The 13,294-nt window shown below is 35.6% G+C and overlaps 1 protein-coding gene and 2 long non-coding RNA genes across 3 annotated transcripts in view; 2 read left to right on the forward strand and 1 right to left on the reverse strand.

The window, feature by feature from the left end:
* Nucleotides 1–3,224: 3,224 nt before the first annotated feature.
* LOC106310985 lies at nucleotides 3,225–4,587 on the reverse strand. Its single transcript, XR_001263901.1, has 3 exons — nucleotides 4,069–4,587; nucleotides 3,566–3,941; nucleotides 3,225–3,461 (listed from the first exon to the last, which is right to left on the reverse strand). It is a non-coding gene; the product is annotated as an uncharacterized LOC106310985 (long non-coding RNA).
* Nucleotides 4,588–8,617: 4,030 nt separating this feature from the next.
* Nucleotides 8,618–10,518, forward strand: LOC106309644 (auxin-responsive protein IAA17-like). The gene is made up of 5 exons (XM_013746718.1): nucleotides 8,618–8,952; nucleotides 9,448–9,659; nucleotides 9,849–9,987; nucleotides 10,088–10,149; nucleotides 10,286–10,518. Exons 1-5 carry the CDS (start codon nucleotides 8,714–8,716, stop codon nucleotides 10,336–10,338), a joined length of 705 nt encoding a protein of 234 aa, XP_013602172.1. The 5' UTR covers nucleotides 8,618–8,713; the 3' UTR covers nucleotides 10,339–10,518.
* A 1,862-nt stretch (nucleotides 10,519–12,380) lies between these two features.
* LOC106310062 overlaps nucleotides 12,381–13,294 on the forward strand; it is a 5,819-nt gene continuing 4,905 nt past the window's right edge. The window contains exon 1 of the long non-coding RNA XR_001263674.1: nucleotides 12,381–12,726. This is a non-coding gene — a long non-coding RNA (uncharacterized LOC106310062). The remainder of the gene's footprint in view (nucleotides 12,727–13,294) is intronic.

A 13,294-nucleotide genomic window follows, 5' to 3' on the forward strand; every position in this document is an offset into this window, starting at 1 on the left:
TCTCAAAATTATCGATATTTACATAATCACAAAATAATATTCTTAATTGATACTTACATAAAAGTGAAGAAATCTAATCATATGAATTAGCGATGCCAATCACATATGGGTTTTCAGCTCTGTGTTTAGCAGAAACCTATGAATTTTCAAGAACTCATCAGGTGTTCTAATGCTTGATAATATGTCTAACTACAAAAAAAAAAAGATTATAGAGATTCCCACACCGTTCATCGGTTTCTAGACATTACCTTTTTGAAATTAGACATTAACTTTTTATGGTACATTAATGTACTGAAGATGAATCCTAGCAACAAATATACTTGCAGAGCATAGACACATATATATCCACCACAACAAGAACGTCACGGTAAGACTTAAGAGGATTAGGCACATTCCAAAAAGTATAGCAAGATCCAATAATGGTTTTAAAATGGTTTATAGATGTCTTGACTTACTTTTGGTGAAGGAAGTCTAAAGTTCCATATTAACTGAATCCCCTTGTGGGTGTTTCCTTTGTAATTTTTTGTTTCAGTCTCTTGTTTTGCTTAACTTTTTTTCCGCTATTTTCCCTCAAAGTTTCTTCCGGACTGAATCGTCCCAGCTATATCAGAAACCACACCTGTATATAAGACATAAAATTACTTACTTACCAGATATAAAGTTGGAACAAAGAACTTAGTAACAGATATGTGTGTGTTTTAATTGCATATCGTTTTGATATATAATAATTAATTTCTTAATAACTTAATATCTAGTCAACCAAAAAACAAAAGTGAGAGAAATTTATTTTTGGTAGTTAAGAGCAATGCAATCAATGTAAAAATGGATTTGACAATGAATTCATATTAAGTATAACTTGGCTTTATGTTACAAACCAGACAGGATTAAATCGCTAGTTTTCATGAGGGCGGTGAGTAAAGAAGGTTGAATTATCAACCCGTGTAAAATATTTTCTACTTAAAGTGAAGTTTAGTTGTTCTGAACTGGGTGGGTATCCATGCCTATAATGACATCTTCTCCAAATAAATATAACCAAGCATGAAAATATTCTAACACAACTTTAAAACTAAAGTTACATGCGTAATTAACTCACCTGGAAATTATCCAACAACTTTCTTGCTTTTCTTCCAATGTTTACAGAAAGCTTCACTTAAAGCATGAGTATAGTCCAATGACATCTTCAATTTGTTTCCTGCAAAAATGATCACATACAACTTAGGTGAAATAGAAGAAAAATGATGCAAGAGAGACATGGAGAGCAGGGAAGGATGGAGTTCATGAGTTTTATGCTAGATTTCTCCATAGGGCCTTAGAATCGAAGGAATCTAAACCTCTGATTTGCTTGTCAGATTTAAGAGATATATAGGAGTATGGGAAGAAAGGTCGTGGATGAGGAAAGAAGGATCGTGGGGGTGTAACTGTTACGATTTACCATAGCATTTATCTTGTTGTAATTAATATTTTCTTAATTTTTGTAAAATGTTAATTATGTGTAAAATTTTGATTGGCCAAGTAACTTGTGTTTTAGTATATAAAGGATACATCAATATGTATTCATAATGATCTGTGGATTATTTCCAAAAATGATCTATGGGCCATCGGAGGAACCGCGGAGATAATGAATAAGAAAAAATTCAAAAAATATTAATTAACACAATCGGAGTTTAATTAGTCAATTAATTAACTACTTTTATACATTAAGTAAAAAATATACATTCCAAGCAATAGTACTGTAGTTATCCCCCACCACAAGGCTATATTGTTAGGAGTTATGCCAACATTCAGAATATATATCATGAGCGTCTAGTGATATGCTCCACAACCAGTCTTTCAACCCTGCAAGTGTTGTTTTCAAAATGATAGACCGTGAAACAAAACTCATAATTTTGGGAAGAAGGGGCAATAGGAACTTCAAATTCCTTCTGTCCAAATGGTTAAGCTGAGTATCATTTGTTTACCTTGATCGGTTGTAGTAATGTTTCCATGTTTTATTTTTTTGCCTAGGAAACATTCCCTTAGAACTTTCTTTTTGTAAGCTTCTTTTTTCATTTTAATGATATTAACAATTTAGCAAAAAAAAATATTTACTTTTAAAGTATGAAGTTCACGAACAATATATTTAAGTAAATGATCAGTACAAGAGACTAATTAGATGACATTCATTAGAGCAATAACTGCATTTAATTTTATAGTATATGTGTAGAATCAGGTGTCTTTAAAAGCTCTATGCAAAATAATGAATGTATTATGTATGTAACCTGGTTCATGATAATTAGTTTTGAAGTTTGAATTTTAGTTACATAAACTATCATTTTTTTGCCAAAAATATAAGCTATCATTTTCGGTCATAGTTTTGAGTTAATACTAATATGCATGAAAATATGATACATCATATATGAGGTTTGCAGTATATATATTTTTTTAAATGACAAAATAACTATATATATATTCTATATATACGTAAGACTGATGATAAATAATTGTTTGTGTAAACTGTAGAGCAAGTGTTGACGTAAAGTAATTTGTTTGTCTCATAAGAGTAGTAGCTTTCACATACAATCACAATATACCGTTTAGTCAATGTTAACTTAGCATTTGGTTTTGTCGTTTTAACTGCATGCATGCATGTCAATTGGCTGCACTCTTTGAATGCAAGAAGTATATTCCAACAAGAACTAATTTAAATAAGAAAACTCCGGGCAACATTATCGCTGACTCTTAAGGAGTTTTAAGAGGTGTAGGATCTACGAAAATCATAAAACCCACATCTTCTTTCTTTTTTTGCAAGAGACGAATCCGGTAGAGTTTTTGTAGTGTTCGTGGACCCCACTGACACGTGGCAATCTGCGATTGGTCCATTTTGAAATTTTTTTTTTTTAATCGGACAAAGCAAAAAAAAATAATAAAAAAAAAAATTCCCCCCGAAAATAAATCAAATGATCATTGTGCGGTAGAATGTTTAGAGTTGTGGCCTTGTTATGTCCATATGAAAATACACCCGGTCCTTGACACATTCTTATCTAAGATGCAGCACATATATACCTCTGATAATAAGCCATTTATTTCGATACGATGCATTTAACATACAAACGTATATGTATAAATAATTAAATACACATATTAATTATTACACACATCAATGGTGGTCTCCATCTTGAACAAGAAAAGGTGGTCTCCATAAATTCATATATTCTTGTGACTATTCATATATAGATCTGGTTGCATGCATTAGTTCAGTCTCATTATATAAATTCACATACAATTCATATATGCGTGCGGGCGATTTTTCTTTTTTAGTCATGTAAGTTCAGTCTAGAATTAATATCATACATTCACTGTTTACTGTTATCATGTGATTTCCATAGTGATCCGTATATGTATGATCAGATAAAGTGGATAAAGTAGAGGGTCATTTCAGGGATCACCACTTTTTGATGTTCTACTTTTATTCTGCCAAAAACCTGTATTAAAAAAGATAAAACTCGCTCTGTAGTGTGTTCTTATGGAAATGAGATATTGAAAACAATAACACAGCAAAAGTAGCGTGGGAAAAATGTGTTCTTACCAAGCAGCAAGGGGGATTAGATATCAGAGATCTCCAAACTTGAAACTTAGCGTGTTGCATCAAACTAAATTAGCTGCTATTCTTCAAAGCTGGCTCAGTGTGGGTTGCATGGTTCAAGAAAAAAGTTCTCAACGGCTCGATACATAATTACTAGACCACAAAACCAAGCTCCTCCTACTCTTGGTTAGCCAACAAACTCCTAAAGCTCAAATCAGTGGTCTTTCCATTGATTAAGCTCCGCTTAGAAGATGGCTTCACGGCTCGGTTCTGGTATGATAATTGGTCCCCGTTTGGAAGCTTGGCATCAGTGCTTAACGTCTCTGTGTCAAGACTAGGAATTCCAGACAAGGCAACAGTGGAGCATGGCGACTACCACCTGCGAGATTGGAACCTCAATTACTCCTTCATACTTTCCTAACAACTGTCTCTCTCCCACAAAATCCTGACTAGAGATTGCAGGTAAAGTAAGCTCAAAATATTCAACTGGTCAGACGTACACGTACCTGCGAGGCGATTTGGATGAGGTCTCGTGGGCTCCTATGGAATTCCTAGACAACAATTCCATGCTTGGCTTGTTGTCCGACGAGGGATAGACTCCAATCTTGGGGTCTCCAATTCTCACCTATCTGTCTCCTCTGCAACAACGACAATGAATCTCGTGACCACATCTTCTTTGACTGCTCCTACAGCTTTGACGTATGGGAACTAACGGCGAGAAGGTGCTCTATTCAACCGATGAGAAGCTGGAACCAAACGCTTCAGCAAATGAAGAACTCACACAGATCACACCGTCTACTCACACTACTGCCTTGGCAATCCAACCTCTACTGGTTATGGAATGAGCGCAATTCTAGGCTGCACACTAACTCTTTCAGGTCTATCGATTCTCTTTTCCGTATAATTGATCGCCAAATCAGAAACAGGATCCAGAGTTTCAGATCATCCAATCCAAACCTTGCCTCCTCTATGTTGTAATCATGGTTTCGTCATGCGTGATTGATCCTCCTCTCTCCACTTCTCCATCAACGTAATCTTCGTCGCTTAACTCTCCCCCATCGCTTGATTCTTCAACTTGGCCAGTCAAATGGGCTTAGGGTTCTTGGGCCTTCTTATTGGGTTCTACTATAGGAAGTTTCTCAACTATGAGCTTTTGTACTAATAGGTATTGTCAATGACTAAGGCCTGTGGGTCTGTAAACATTTTTATTTCTTTTGCTCTTTAATTTGAAAACCAATTTTTATCATTAATAACACGACAAAATGATATATAAGACAACGTGCCCCAACAAAGTTAACAAAAGTTTGGGGCTTTGTTGATTTGAAAACTCTTGCAGAGTTTTTGGGATAGAAACAAAAGGAGAAAAAATGGTAAAAGAGAGGGATGTAGACAAATCAAGGAACAACAGTAGGCTTTAAGATGTTTTTGCCTCCAAATTTTATTGGATGTAACTTGTCCTTTCATCATCTCCATGTTTTCCTTTTCTCACTAATTTAAATTTCGGTTTTGGAATTTATGGTGATGTTAATCTACTCTAGTCTTTTGGATTTCATGTTCCCTCTCAATGAGAAAAAGACAAAAATAACACTAAATCAAGTTTTTGTTCCCAAACTAGCACTCAAGGTCAAAAGTCACAAAAATAGCATTTAATGTTTTATCAAAAGTCACAAACTTAGGATTTAGAGTTAAAGGGTGGGGTTTAGGATTTAGGGTTTAGGGTTTAGGGTTTAGAGTTTAGGGTTTAAGATTTAGATTTTAGGGTTTAGGGTTTAGAGTTTGGGGTTTAGAGTTTAGAGTTGAGAAATGAGGTTTTGGGGATAAGATTTCAAATTTTGAAAAATAAAAAAATTAAAATTTTCAAAGGATAAACTTAGAAAAGTGCTATTTTGGTCATTTTAGTTTTTGAGTGCTATTTTTGTGATATAAACTTAGAAATGTGCTATTTTGGAGATTTGCCCCCTCTCAATTCCCTTAGAATTTAGAATATAAAAGCAAATCAAATTTTGTTACTACTATATTTATAATTTCCATATATATGCTTTTGTTGGCCATGAAAGAATCCTCTTTAAATATAAATCGGGTTCCTCTCATGTCACAAAGAATACATAACTGCTTGAGCAACTAGTCTTCTTAGAGTTGTTGGACAGATTGAATCATTTGATCCCAACCAATTCAGAAAAAGCATCCCAAGAGTAGATAACTGCTTGAGCGAGTACTTTTTTATCTTCTTCGTTTCTTTGAATAACATTATATCCTTCCATACGAAATCGATATAGTTAATAGCCATCACATCACATCGCATCATCTTCATTAACATCATATATCAGATCACCACAAATCTGCCTCTCATTCTCTTCTTATCTCACAACAAACGGAATTTCATCCACGAAAAAATAGATGTACCATTCATCAATCATCATGACATCTAGAATCAGATATTTTATAAACCAAATAACATGGCTCTCGTATCAACTAATGGATGCCACACAGAATTATCTATTCGCACAAAAAAAAATATAATGTACGTATTTCGTTTTTAACAATCGATATAATCTGTAAATTATAATGTTTTTACTACAAACTACAGTGGTGTTTATATTATATACGCGTGTTTATATCTTCAAATTGCAAACGAGTATTGAATTTTCTGTAATGTGAGTTTTTAGTAAATAAGTATAAAAGATGCATTGTATATTTAATTTGCGTTGGTGGTATGGAATATTTATATACAAGAGGGCTACGCTTTTATATTGTGGGAAGAATTATTGAATCATGTGGATGTGATATGTATAATTGGAAGGTTCCGGCGAAGAACCTTACGGAGAAAATCAAACTTAACAATATAGTTTTTTTTTTTTTTTTTGGGGGGGGGGGGTATCAAAAACAATATAGTTATATACTTTCTTCTGTTCCACAAAGATATATTTTTTGTATTTTATATATATTAAGAAAATACATTAAACTACTATAATAAATGTATCGTTTTCTGTAATTTTCAATTTTCAATAAATTTTAACCAATAATAATTCAATAAAATCAATTAATCTTTTTTGAAGTTTACAATTTTTTTATAGAAAACACAAAAAATACATCTTTCTTAAACAATTTTTTTTTCTAAAAAGTCTATTATTAAAGAACGGAGAGAATATTATATTTGGAAGTCAAAAAGGATTTGTGCTCATTTAATTATAAAACTACAACGAGAATAAAAGATGATTATATTTTTATTGAGTTTTAGTTTGAGAAACTAAGAAAAATGCCGGGGCGGGGGGGGTTAATTTTATTTTATTTTATTTTCTGGAATGTCGAGAAGGTTCAACTTATTCCATAGCGGATATTTTCAATCTAATAGGAATAGTTTTATAATAATCTCTTCGGTTTAACATTTTCTAATATTAATATGAAAATTATTAAATTATTCAATATAAGTTTTCATATTTGAACTTTTTTTAAGTCCTAGAAAGAATAATTAAGGATGTACTAATCAAATGCAATCATATACGACTTACAAAATAATCCCAAGAAAGATTGTAAACAGTAATTAAGTAATAATAGTTGTGATTAGTGTAAAATCGAACAAGATCACTGTATCAAAGGGTTGAGATTCAACCACGTGTCTTTTTTTTTTTTTTAACACAAACTTACTTTCATTCATACTCAGACTTCTTCAATACAATAACATGAGAGAATTATCCATCCTCTTAGGCAATAAGCATAACCAAACACAAATAAATAAGCTAAATAAGATAGGTCTTCACATGAAGATGACAACGAATTCGAGACGATGCTTGAATGCGTCGGGGGAGCTTTCACGACAAAGTCAAATAGCTTGAGAATAGTCACATAATGTGACGTTGAGGTCCAGACCTCATCTACAAAAATCACCGAGGTAATTTTGCTTGCATCTTCAGGTCCCGTAGAGACCGCTCCGCAAGAAGACAAGACGATGAAGGAACTGAAGCAAGCATTCGGGAACAAGCCCGAGAAAACACCCCTTGCCATTGGAAGAGGATATGGTAGTAAAAATGTGGCCTCAAAAGAGGAGGATGATAGAAACAAAGTCTTGTCCGGTGAACCCACCGGTAAGTTCTTCCCAAAGAAGAGATATGTCAATATATAACGGGGAGAGATCCCACTCGAAATCTCTGAAAAGCTAAACCAATCACCACCCTCCATTAGGAACTATATCATGTTTTCTTCTAGATAATTGGGTTTTGATAGGTAGCTTCTTGGGCTGACTTAGTCAATTTCACACATGGGCCAGGTCCAAGCATAAGGGAGCATCAGCTCACCAAGCCTTGTCAGTACGGACCAAGAGGCAATCCGTTCATCGGCGCCGAAAGAGTGGTCGCCGGAAGAGCTATGCCGGAGCAGAATCACTTTAAATGATAGAGAGGCTGAAGCGTTACCGAAAAGATTCGGATCTGAACTTATGATGTGTTTGGGTCTTGTGCCGGTTATATGAGGAGGAGCACCATTAGGTGGCTTGTTGGACTCAAGCCTCCCCGGAGATGGAGAGGTTGAGCTCGTCGATTTAGAACGCAACTCCATAAGCGGTTCAAAGATTTTGACAGAAATGACACCGTCTCTTGTCCTACGGCAGCCAGAGGAGGGTACGACGGGATCTGAACCCGAGGACCAGAGCAAAGCGGCGGTGAGAGAACCCTCTCGACTCATCGCTGGAGGAGGAACCAAACGAAGGAGAAGAATCGCCGGGAGTAGCACAACAAAGAGTCGTCTTTGTCATAGCGTCAGTCTTCCTTCGAGATTCCACCGAAATCGAACAGGTAACAGACAGACAGAGCAGTGAACCATGAAGTAGAGAATGTGTGCGGTGAACAGCAGTAGCGAAGAGGCTCAGCGCCGGCGGAAACACGCGTCGCCGGCGCCGGAGAACATAGATCATGGATGAGTCTCGAACTTCGTGTCTGGGAGGCTAGGGCGAACTCTTTTTTCAACCACGTGTCTAAAATCCAATTAACCAAATATCTCTTTAGTACGACATACACATGCAGCTACCACCTAGGGAGATATATAATAGAGACTCATCTCACTTTGTATTATTTGCGTGTTTTTATAAAAACCATTTTCCCATCTTCCTCATCACCTTCCCAAGAAGAAGAAAAACATTGGAAAGAAGAGAGATTAGCAATGATGGGCAGTGTTGGGCTGAATCTGAGGGAGACTGAGCTGTGTCTTGGTCTTCCCGGCGGTGATACGGCGTCGCCAGTGACTGGAACCAAGAGAGGATTCTCAGAGACGGTTGATCTGAAGCTGAATCTGAACAGTGAACCTGAAAGCAAGGAAGGATCTAAGAGCCACGACGTCGTGAGTGCTGTTTTCAAGGAAAAGAGTTCATGTCCCAAAGATCCAACCAAGCCTCTTGCCAAGTAATTTTACCATTATCCCCTTTTCTATTTATTTTGCAATCTTCGGCTAATTTTCTTGTTCTTATCTATCTTAAAAGTAAAATAAATCTTTACAAAAAACTAGTATTTCCTCCAAGTTATTATTTCTAGCGATACCGGTTAAGGTTTTCACCTGAAAATATAATATGTTGTGTTAGTAAAAATCTAACTAAATAGATAAAGGTATGAGCAAAAAAAAAAGAAGAATAAACTTTCCAAAACTGTAGTCACTTAAGATAGTTTAAAAAAAAGAAAGAAGTGATATGTGTCTATACGGGTTATGTTTCCATAACTTGTTGAAAATCCGCGGGAAACAAAAGGTATAATTCGACCACCTGTTAGACCGCAGTCTCATGAAAATAGGATATATTTGGAACACCAGTAAAAACTGATTTGCTGATAGCTTTCTACAGCTTATATATGTAACATATATTAAAACATAAACATTTTCCATTTTCTATATGTATAATTGTATAGGGCACAAGTTGTGGGATGGCCACCGGTGAGATCATACCGGAAGAACGTGATGGGTTCATGCCAAAAATCAAGCAGTAGCGCGGAAACGGCGGCGTTTGTGAAGGTGTCGATGGACGGAGCACCGTACTTGAGGAAAGTCGACTTGAAGATGTATAAGAGCTACGACGAACTCTCTGACGCTTTGTCCAACATGTTCAGCTCTTTTACCATGGGTACGAACGTTATATAGATATATATATAGATATATATTTCTTACTAAATATATAGTGCATCACGATAAATACCAAGTTTGAAAGATAACAACTCAATTAAAAAAAAAAAAAAAAAAAAAAAAAAAACAACTCAATTAAAGGCTATAGACTTGCTTAGCTAAAATTTTATAAGTATATTTTATTGTGAAGGAAATAATGGAGGAGAAGAAGGAATGATAGACTTCATGAATGAGAGGAAAGTAATGGATACAGTGAGTAGTTGGGACTATGTTCCCTCTTATGAAGACAAAGACGGTGATTGGATGCTCGTCGGCGACGTCCCTTGGCCGTACGTCTTCTTCTTCTTCCTTATGAATGACGTATGATCTAATTAGAGCTTTATTTACTCGATCATTTTAATAACCCCTCTGTTTAAATTTATTCATTAGAATGTTCGTTGATACATGCAAGCGTTTACGTCTCATGAAGGGATCTGACGCCATTGGTCTCGGTATGTATTTTCAACTAATTCATTTTTTATACTCGTGCTTAGTGCATTGTCTAAAGAGTTGAATGAATATATATTGATATATAACCAAAGATTGTGGGAATTTTTAGTTGCTTATTAATTGAAAAACGTATTTCAGCTCCTAGAGCAATGGAGAAGTGCAAAAGTACGAGCTTGAAGTTGAAAGATTAAGAGGTAATGATCATGTATTTCATTAACACACTGATGAGTGTTAATTGTGGGTTTTACTATGAAAATCTTTGTTTCAAATCTACATTTTTATTTTCATTGTCTGTTTTGATATGAATTATATGTTGGTGTGTAGATACGATTTATATGCTATAATTATAAGTAATGAACTTAAGTTAAATATGTGAGACGTTTGTAATAGAAATATGTAATAATTTTGAACATCTTTTGTGTTTGTCTTTCTTTTTTGGTAAAAATGTTTGTATGATTAGCTAGGAAAACGCCATATATTTTATAAACGCAAAACACTAGCAGTATTATGGCGCTGTCTGGCCTAACGGTATTTAATTTTTATTGTGAGCAACCGAGTTTGTCTGGCCTCGGTGGATAAGCCTCTAGAAGATTAGTCGATTAAGTTTCGGTCTGCCAGTCGAATTATAAGGAAAAAAACACTAGCAGTGCTGTTTTATTTCTCCAAACATAGTTTCGAAACCGAATTAACTCGAATAACAACATACATATACATGTTAAAATGTATATTATATTGAATGAAAATGTAAAAATGGAGAGAACTCAATTTGCCGGTATACTGATTTGTTGGTACTTAAAGTTATAATTGGCTTTGGTTGTAGGAAATAAAATAGATAAATAGAACCCACAGAGAAGAGAGGGAGCAATGCCATGTGCATCTTCATGGGTCTCTTCATATCATCACCTTTGTTTATCATTTCATTTCCCAATACACTAACTAGGAATATAAACGGTTCTAACTAAATTTAATAGGATTATTTGTCATAATTTTATACTGCAGACAACCCCATTAAAAGATCAAATTATATAAATATTGCAACTTTCAGAAACGAAATACATTTGCAGAATGTCATAAATATGACCTATATGCTAACTTTTTTTATTACAAAAACTTATAGATAAAAAAAATAAAAATATGTATTGGCCTATATTATAGATAGTATAATACTTAGAGCAGGATTAAAGGGGTATGCAAGGTGGGTTTTTAAGGGGAAAAGGTGGTGTGGGCCCCACCAAAAGTGTTGAGACCGTGTCTTCTGTCCCGAAATAAGGGACGTTTTTTGTACTGTCTCGCGGGCTCCACTGACACGTGGCGGCCCGCGATTGGTTCATTTTTTTTTTTTTTTTTTTAATCCAGCAAAAAAAAAAAAAAAAAAATTAAAATAAGAAACCCAAGTTGGGTATTTGGGTTGAGGGTGCTCTTAGGGACCCTTTTATGGTGGTTAATATTCTAATGGAGCTATCATATATGTCTCTTAACACTGATAATTATTGGATGTTTCAAACGTTAAAAATAAGAGAATAATACACATAGTATAACACAGATATAGATCAAATCGAGAATGCAAATTTTTTTTTTGATAAACCGAAGATAAATATTGATACTTGGGGAAGCACGTGGAGAAGATGTTGAATCACAAACGAACAATACATGAACTTATCTCGTCAACGTACATGCATAGAAAATATGTCTAAATATGTATGTGTAAACATAAACATTTGTACAACTGGTTGCGCTAAATGTTCTGAATATGAGTATTTACATATTTATATCAACTTGTTGAATCACAGGCAAACGCATGTTCGATGTTTGATGGGGTCAATAACTAATTTGACAAGTTGACGCTCTAGGGGGTCCTTCAGCAATCTAAATCTACGCTGATACATGTTTCATAAGAAACTCAAACAGTTACGAGTTAAATAAATACTCCTTCTATTTTTTAATATAAATCGTTTTAGAATTGTGCACGTAGATTAAGAAAATCATTAAATATTTTATTTTCTAAACAAAAACATCATTAATTACCTAACCACAAATCAACCAACAATAAAATAGAAAGTATATTATCATTGGTCATATAACATTAAGTGTTAATAAATTTTACATAGAAAACCGAAAACGTCATATAATTTGGAACATAAAAATTCTTCTAAAACGACTTATATAAAAAAAACAGAGGGAGTAACAAATATTGGATAACGAATTAAATGGTCTAGTTGAAATAAACGAGGGGCTTCGGGGTCGCAGAAGAGGCCTTGGGAGCAGACTGGAGCACCCCGTTGTGGGCGTTGTCGTCGCCACCATTTTGGGGAATGTTTCCAGTGCTATAATTGCGATCAGTTTGGGCATCTTGCGAAGAACTGTAGGAAGCCACCACGAACTCAGGTTGCAACACCAGCAGCAGCAGTAGCACCAGCAGTGGCAACGAGGAACTGTTACGGCTGCAACCAGCCGGGTCACATATACAGAAGATTGTCCGAGGAGAGGCAATGCGGCACTTCCACCACCACCGAAGCGTCTAGCCATCGCTCCACGTGTCTTTGCAGTTGGAGATCCCCAGGGAGCTGAGCCGATATCGGGTATGTGACTTTTTCATACTTGTTGTGTTTGAATAATTTGGTTTGTGGATGCCATGTGTAGTTAGCAAAATCTTGTGTAGGATCGGTTTTGGTTGGAGGAAAGTCAGCTCACACCTTATTCGACACGGGAGCCTCTCATAGTTTTGTGAGTCCACGCTTAGCCCAGTCTTGGCCTTTTCGGGGTGTATTCGAACCGAAGGCTAAGAAGATTCAGACTGCCGGCACGGAGAGATTGGGAGCAGTCGGCGTCCATCGCAATGTACCAGTTATTCTTGGAGGAGTTGAGTTGCTCGGAGATTTGACGGAACTGGAGATGAGCTGCTACGATGTTATACTTGGAATGGATTGGTTGTCACGACATCAAGTAGTACTGGATTGTCCGAGAGCGAGAGTCCATATCCCCAGAGCAGAAGGGAAGATCATATTCTAGGGGATTAAGACGCACCATGGAATTTCCATTGTCTCCATGTTGCGCGCAGATGAGCTACTGGAGAGAGGAGCAGAAGGATTTTTGGCGACCATTTCGATGGTTAAGGAGGACGGTCAGCAGGAGCTGCATGACATTCCA

The sequence above is a fragment of the Brassica oleracea genome, chromosome C8 (assembly GCF_000695525.1).
Source record: "Brassica oleracea var. oleracea cultivar TO1000 chromosome C8, BOL, whole genome shotgun sequence".
NCBI lineage: Eukaryota > Viridiplantae > Streptophyta > Magnoliopsida > Brassicales > Brassicaceae > Brassica > Brassica oleracea.

What these genes read in the sequence shown, in the direction of transcription:
- LOC106309644 (XM_013746718.1), top strand. Translation starts at nt 8,714, where the DNA reads ATGATGGGCAGTGTTGGGCTGAATCTGAGGGAGACTGAGCTGTGTCTT. An exon ending in GTTCAGCTCTTTTACCATGG is followed by an intron (nt 9,660 to 9,848) that starts GTACGAACGTTA and finishes TTTATTGTGAAG; the next exon opens with GAAATAATGGAGGAGAAGAA. An exon ending in GTCGGCGACGTCCCTTGGCC is followed by an intron (nt 9,988 to 10,087) that starts GTACGTCTTCTT and finishes TTTATTCATTAG; the next exon opens with AATGTTCGTTGATACATGCA.